The following is an 8,309-nucleotide window of genomic DNA, read 5'->3' on the forward strand; positions in this document are numbered from 1 at the left end:
AGTCTTGCGGGAGCACTTCTAGCTTACTGTATCAAAGATCCTTGATTATTATTCCAGAATAAGAGTATAGTTCCTAAACATATCGACCTAGAAAAAAAGTAACTTAATTTTCCATCGGTCTTAGTATTCAACGCAACTACACAAGAGTCAAGCTTTATTATTGGAACTCTATTTTTAAATGAGATGCTAATGGTCTTATCCAATTCAATTATCTGTGCTAAGCTTAGTGTAACCCCGCCGGTCCTACACCGCTCAACTCGCTCTGAACTGGGATCGAACCAGCGACTATGCTTAAGAGTCAGTCCCAATGCTGCATTCACACCAGACAAGGAAGAAACGTCAAGCGCAAGCGATTTACATGGTAAGTCAATGCAAATACGCAAATAGACATCCTGCGGCGCAATACATGACGCAATTCGCGCAAAGTTTCTGGAACTCAGGAGTTTATGAACTAACAGAGCTGGGTGCATCTGTGAAGGATCTAGTGGACTCAGACAAGGCTCCAAACAAATCAACGCTGTGTTTTAGCCTTCATAATGCACATAAACACGTGAATGCGCGCTAATGAAGCGAGTAAACTGAAAATCTTAATGCGTTTATTTAAGCATGGATAGCGATTTGTTCAAACGTCTGGTGTGATCACAGCATAACAAGAAGGCTAAAGACTATGGCTTGTAGGGTCTGTTGCTAGAGCACCTATTAGAAGTCAGATGGGTGAGGTTTACTAGCTGGCCTCTATTACATAAGCTAAAAGTGCTTGTGCCAGACCTGAAGATTGGCTGAATGGATTAAAAATGATAAATCTCAACTATTGAGTTCTAGTGGACTTGTAAAATTTGCCTATTTTTTTAAAAGGTGTTACTTTAATGAATGTCTTAGTAGTTTCATGTTGCACTTCTGATAGATCTTTGGATTTCTTGTGTTTTTGCACTTTGACCATGCCTGTTTTATAAAAGTATGAATGATAGTAGAAAGGACTCGACAACTTTACTCTGTGTCAGAATCAGAGTTACCAGATTCATGCCATTTAGAGTAACAATCACGCTTGGGTACAAAGCACAAGTGCACCTGACACGTTACACACGTGATTGGAGTCTTATGGGAGCACAATTTGCATTTCCGTCTTCCAAATGTACTGTCGCCTTTGATGTACTTGGGCAGGTGGTTGTCAGTAGAAGCAATAGCAGCCTCACGTGCAGCAGGATAACCAGCCCTTATTCCTGCAAGCTCTGCAACCAGAGTCTCACGGAAGACCTTCTGGGTCATGGACTTCTGGTTCTTCGACTTGGCCATCTGCTGGTGCAAAATGAAGGCATTGACGACAGCGATGTCCACAAAGTGGTAGAAAAAGGACCGATACCACTTCTTTGTTTTATGGAGAACTGTGTAATATCCGATTAGTGCATCAGACACATCCACTCCTCCCATGTGTCTGTAATGAAAAGAAATGTGCAATTTAAAAGATATGAAACTCAATTGATGAAACAAATGCTAAAATATCAGGTGTGTAATGGTATGGTTTGGTTCACAGTATTGGAGCCATGGTATGGTTTGGTTCAGTTTGCTGGGAGGGCAGGGATTGTGGTGTGGAACCAGCAAATGTTAAGAGACACTACATGCACTTTTGACTTAAATACACTTAAACTATATTAACTGTATAGACTACATATTTCTGTTTAGTGCTGTCAGTTGGTCTTGGTAAGCTAAAATCAAATATCTACAGAGCAGTATTGCAAGCAATAAACATTTTAACGCTGCAGTACAGTACATTTAGAAAGTTCAGGTTAAGTTAAAGTTCTTCTTGAAACACACCATGGATCTCTATATTGACCTTACTCCGTGATGCAGATGTGTGCTCGTTTTTCTGATTGTTTTAGAGCTTCCGATTCAGCTTTATAATGTAAAAAATGAACGGAAGTGAGACCGGAAGCTTTGAGCCAAAAAGATTCCAATGGCTGGGCCCGCTCTTACCTCAAGAATAAAGTCAATATACATAAATCGTTTGTGCCTATCTGTGTGCTCTTTGCTGTACCCTGATGCAAACCTCTTAGAAAATGTAACAACAGATTGCAACAATGCAGAGTGCAAGATCTGTGATTGGTCAGCTTGGTTATTATGGGCCATTTCCACTGTCAAAAGGTATGACCCGTACCACTTTTTGGGTACTCTTTCCAAAGGGTACCTAGCACAACAAAAGGGTACCAAATGGTGTGAATCTGCTGTGTGTCCTGTTGTTTTCCACGCATATATATTTAAAATTATAAACGTCAGCTCATAATAACGTATGCATGATTATTGAAGTGCTTCTAATATTTTTTCCATTGGTACCATATGGCAGTGGAGACACAAGCCTGATGTGACCCAGACCAAACCGTACCACTGGGCACGCCTGAGAGCTATAGAGGTGTAGCAAGATCAGTGGCAGGATTGTTTAACAAATGTTGAGTCTTGTTTAAGAACTCTGAAGGGATACATTTGTGTTGTGTTTATTTTATGATCCAAGTTGTTGAACATTTTTCAATTCCCGCCTCTTTCTTCCTTGAATGAGTATGAGTTTGAGCTACTTCTACAGTATCATTGCATGGATATCTGGCATGAACTCAAAATACCAGCAAAAAAAACTTGACACAGTCGAACTGGAAACCCGACTGCCTACTAGTGTTTCAGAGGTGTTACTGCAGAACAGCACACACAGAATACAGAAGTATAAATTCTCTCAGTGGTGTAGGCTACACTAAAAGGTATGCTCTATGGCAGGGGTGACCAACCCTGTTCCTGTATGTCTACCTTACTGCAGATTTCAGTTGCAACCCCTATCAACCTGTCAGATTTTGCTGTATAAGCCAAATAAACGGTTCTTGGGTGTCTCACCAACGTATTAGATGACTCTAATACATAAAATAAGTAAGCTGACCAAAGTTCTTATGGGGAGAAGACTTTATTGAAGACAATGAATAGTGCAGTTCCTCAACAGTGATGTTAACTCATCGGTCTTCAAGTAACTTATCCCAAAGTACTGTCTGTGAGACGTTACTTTATAACAAAGAATATAACCTCCCCCGGAGATACCCAAATTGTTTAGTTGGGTCACAACTCTTGAGTTCCTGTAGGCCATTTGATTCACACCTTTTCAGATGCAGATAGTTGTTTGCATATGAAACAAGCCATACAATCTATCAAACCACACCTGGCTGTAATTATCAAGTGCTGTTCAGGTCATAATTAATTGGTTCAGGTGTGTTTGATCAGAGTTTGAGCTGAAGGTAGATCTACAAGAACAGGGTTGAGCACTTCTGCTCCATGTTTGAGACCAATACACAGATTTAGCTTATTTTACGTAACTAAAGATTTGCCTCTCTGTCCTGTATCATTGTCTTCCTGGGGTAAGCATGGGGTGCGGGGGCTCATCGAGGATGCTTTGTGGGGAGTACCTTGGTATGGTATAAGAGTAAAGTGTTGTCAAAAGTATAGAGTTCTGTACCAATTGATACTGAAATGTTAAAAACGACAATTTCCCTCTAAATTTTAGCTCTATTGAGCACGTTCTTAAACACAGCTGATTGGCTGTTGTGCATATGCTCAACAGAAATTACTTTAATTGGCCATGAAGATCATCAGCTCATGACCAGGTGCAAACACAGATACACGAACATGGAGCATTTCAAAGCCGCGTAGATCAGTGGATCCATCAGCGGATCTCTCGTATGTCAGCTCATAGACTGACCAGCTTATTAACGCAACTTTAAATCACTACTGTGTCCGTGTGTCTGTATTTGCACTCAGAATCGTAAACTGATAACAGTCATGGCCAATCACGGGCAATTTCTGTTTAGCATGTGAAAACATTGGCCAATCAGTGGTTTAAGAACGTGCACAACAGAGCTTAAATGTTAGAGGGACGTTTAAAAAATGTATCGATTGGTACTGAACTTGATACGTTTGGCAACATTACAAGAGTATTGTAGTTTGTATAGTGGGGTCTACCATGCTCTTTATGTGCCTTGTTTTTACTGAGTGGTACAGTTCCACTCTCATGGTTTCATTGGTACTCTTGTGCTAGGTACCCTATGGGTATGGTACGGTATTTTTTTTTGGAACTTCTTACAGTGGATATGGACATGAATGCGAACCATACTGTACTAAACCATACCTCTCAATGAAAATGGGCCATTAGGTTCGGTTTAAATATCGTTTCACCTCTGTAAAATACTGGAAATAAACTTACTTGTTGTAGTCCAACACGGCAGCTGGAACGGGGAAATCCTGAACAGCCCAAACGCCACCTTTTCCTTTCACAGTCCTCTTTATAGAGTCTCCTTTATAAGCTTTATGAAAGCTGGAGCACATCAGCACGTCTCTCTTGTCCTTCCACTCAACAAAGAGCAGACCGTCTTCTCTAAACCAGCGAATATTCCCACGTGGAGCCGGAGTCTTTGAGTGGCCAATGCGATTCGCTCGAATCGTGCCACAAGCCCCGATCTTCTTGCTAAGCAGATCTCTGAAGAGTGTGGGACTGGTGTAAAAGTTGTCGACAAACAGCTTGTATCCAGTGCCCAACACCCGTTCATCAATTAGCGCCATAACAGAATCATAACTTATACCTTTCCTCTGCTCCGTTTTCACCTTTCCCTCATAAATGAAGAAGTCCCACGTGTAGGCGCAGAGGGAATCTGCCAACACAAACAGTTTGTACCCCCATTTTGTGGGTTTATTTTTCATGTACTGTATGAGTCCATGTCTGGCCTTTGACGCCACCATTCTTTCATCGATGGAGATGTTCTGATGGGGATGAAATGAGGCTTTGCAAGCATCTCTAATGTCTTGGTACAGCGGTTTGATCTTACACAGCCGGTCGTATTCAGGTGTTCCTCTCTTCTTGTCATTTTCTGCATCCACTTTGGGATTACTAAGATGGAGAGCCCAACACATGCTAAGAAATTTTCTACAAGACATGATCCTTGCAGGAAATGGCAGACTGTAAAAGTCTGTCCTCTTCCAATAGTCTGTCAGTTTGAAGCATTTCACTATGCCCATGTAAATCACCATGGCTATGAATGATTTCAGGTCTTTGATAGTAATGTTCTTCCAGGGTTTCTTCTTTGCGTCAGTATGCATGGCGGCGTACATGTTTGAATGTTCTACAATTTTCTGCATCACTGATTTTGAAAAGTATAACTCGAAATACTGCAGAACGCTGCATGACGCAGTGGAAATTAACTGTGGGCCGGGAGTACGTTTGGGTTTAAACAATAGCTGAGGCGGCTCAATATCAGGCTCATCTACACTTTTCCACTTGCTTTCTAAGATACTGCAGGAAAATGGTAAAGATCGTCTCACATTGCCTTTCCTACCTTTCCCTTTGGCATTCTGTGCAGAGCCAGGTGATATAGATCTACAAGACTTTGCTGGGGATGGAGATACAGAAGACAGACCTTTTCTCTTCTTCTTTAGTGGGGTGACCTCTGGAGACCAATCCTCATCAGAGTCATCTAAGAACCTGTTGCATAAAAAACAATAGGTCAGACACATAGACATGGCCACCTATAACAATTATTTAAATAACCGCTATATAATTGCAAATGAGAATTTACTTTATTCACTTGTTAATTATGACGCGAAGCGGCTTCTGGGTCCAAGCACTCTATCAAGCTGTATGGGGAGATTCAACAAATGCTAATAATAATTGTTTACGAAGCGATAATACTTTCGAAGATCACGATTGCAATATATATATATATATATATATATATATATATATATATATATATATATATATATATACACACACACATGCCTAATATCAGGTGGCCAGAAAGTGATTAGAAATTGTTAAAATATTGGTGTCTTTGAAGCAGCAAGTCCAGAGGCTGATGTTTACACCAAGATTCTATATAAAAATTTACTTTATTGTGGATATAACTAAAAAGTGGTCATAAACGAATATTTTCTCAATTCAAGTGAGGAGCGGCTTGGACCTGGAAACAGTATTTCAAACATCACGACTTAACAAGCAGATTCAGATCAGGGTTCCCATTTTATGCATCTATTAAATGGAAAAGCAGGTCGCTGTAGTGCTTCTGAATTAATAACGTAACATTAAAATAATAAGTTAAAATAATACCATTAATAAAAGCTTGAATTTCATTTGACATGACTTTAATAGTCACTATGAAAACAATAATGGTATTTTTATTATCTTTTGTGTGTCTGTGACCTCTCTCTCACCATATTTGATAGCTCAATAGTTGTTTTACAAACTTAATATTCAGCTTTTCTGTCATTTATTTTCATCACCAAGTCTTTGAAGTGGTCATTTCGAAGACAAAGCTCTTAAAATGTATATTATCCAGCCTAATTTCACAAGGAAACGTAACTATTTTACAATTTTGTCAGTTTAGTGGCAAATTCGTATGAAACCATACAAAAATGTACGATTTTAAAAAGAAGGCGTGGCGCCACACCCAATCCTGCCTGTAAACCCAATCGTCATTGGGGGTTGAGCAAATCATACCAAATTGTACAAATGAAATCGTACGAATTAGCAACTACATCAAAAAGTTACGAATTGCCATGAGATTGTGTTCAGATAATAACAATCTGGTTACTGTATTTGAATTGCATGCCAGTTAATGAGCTGGAAAAAGATTAAAATGGAGCTGTAACATAACTAAAGAAAATATAATAAAAATATGGTATAGAAAATTTTTAGATAAGATTCAAAATCTTATCTAAAATCTTTAGGAAGATTTTGATAAATGAAAACAACTACAATTCATAGTGAAAAACAAGATTTCCTGTTATTCCATGACTAGAACAAAGGAAATTTCATTACTAGGACAAAATAAATTCCCTGACTTTCAATGTCTGCAATAGAACTTCTATTGCACTCTAAGGAATTCCAGAAATTTCATGACTGAAGGGAACCCTTTCAGATCTTAGGAAAAATATAAATATCTGTAAACGTTGCAATGTTCATCAGCTATAAAACTATTTCAATCGTTAAAGCAGTTTTAAAAAGGACAACAGCTTAGCAAAGCGTCATTAAATATTACTTTCTTTAATTTCAATGAAATATTTACAATATATAGAAATTGTCAGAAAATATTGCTTACTTGTGGAGTAGATAATTAACCTAGGATCATTCTCAAAGCAAGTCTGTATTGTGAGCAATTCAATGCAAATGACAACCTTGCCATGAACCAAAAAAGTGAATTTTTTTCTACATTTTTTGTGTAACCAAGTGTTTATAGTACTTTAAAATACTTAAAATGTCTCTGGTTAATCAAATATAATTGTTTGAAAACATTGCAAAGTCAGACAAATGGCAAATTCACATCCATAACAGAGCTTTTCCCTCATAAATGCAAAAAATAAAATAAAATCAATCGTATTTGTTTTTGTAGAGAGCCAACCTTTTGTTTAACATGGTTTCTTTTGGGTTGTGCAGTTTAATTTACAGAATTTCTACAAAGTATGCTGTATTGCTAACTTGTTTGGTCACATCCATTGTTAATTTTCCTAATTTAAAATAAAACAAATGTTAACAGATTGATCTTTTTCTGATCCCATAACTCTGTTGGGAGTTATTTTGGTTAATTTAAACAGTTATTTCAATATAATGTTAACATATACTTCCACTGTGAACTTATGTTTAGAATTTTTACATCCATAACGCTGTTATTGCTCATGTGAGGAAACAATGAACTATTAAGTTATATAATAAACTATAACCTGTTTTTTTAAAACATTTTCATTAAATCATACATAGTTCACCCCTGACATTAAATAATTGAAGATGCATTGTACAAAATAAATTCAACAATCTAACAATCTGCCCTTTAAATCCCGGATACTCTCGTTTTTAAAAGGTTTAATCAAATTACCCATTCAAAACGGGGTCCATCTCCTCTTCAGAGTCCGCGCTGGAAGCGGCACTTTCATCTGACGATTCCTCCGAAACAAGCGTCTCATCTTCATCCTCGCTGCTACCATCGACACACTCATCCGTTCTGTTTTCATTCGTTTCATCCATTTTATTGCATATAAAACACTGGTCGCAACTCGCAAACAACTCGAACTCGCTGCAGCAAATAAATCTCGCGCAGGGAGGGCGGTCCTACTGAGAGCGCTGCACTCTGATTGGTTGCTTTTCACGTCCGTTCCAGTATATTGCGATATCATTGGTCAATACTCCAGGCAGCGGGAACCTGGGCGAAATCTATTCATATGCATCACACACACACCCCTGAGTTACCTCGCAGGAACGGGGGACACACACACACGTACCTCTACAGGACAAAAGTAGGGCC

General features: G+C 38.6%; 1 protein-coding gene across 1 annotated transcript; it reads right to left on the reverse strand.

Annotated features, from left to right (window-relative positions):
- Positions 1-619: 619 nt before the first annotated feature.
- On the reverse strand, positions 620-8,087 carry wu:fc11c11 (piggyBac transposable element-derived protein 4). The gene is made up of 3 exons (XM_056447966.1): positions 7,884-8,087; positions 4,226-5,497; positions 620-1,432 (listed from the first exon to the last, which is right to left on the reverse strand). Exons 1-3 carry the CDS (start codon positions 8,030-8,032, stop codon positions 988-990), a joined length of 1,866 nt encoding a protein of 621 aa, XP_056303941.1. The 5' UTR covers positions 8,033-8,087; the 3' UTR covers positions 620-987.
- Positions 8,088-8,309: the final 222 nt, after the last annotated feature.

The sequence above is a fragment of the Danio aesculapii genome, chromosome 22 (assembly GCF_903798145.1).
Source record: "Danio aesculapii chromosome 22, fDanAes4.1, whole genome shotgun sequence".
Lineage (NCBI taxonomy): Eukaryota > Metazoa > Chordata > Actinopteri > Cypriniformes > Danionidae > Danio > Danio aesculapii.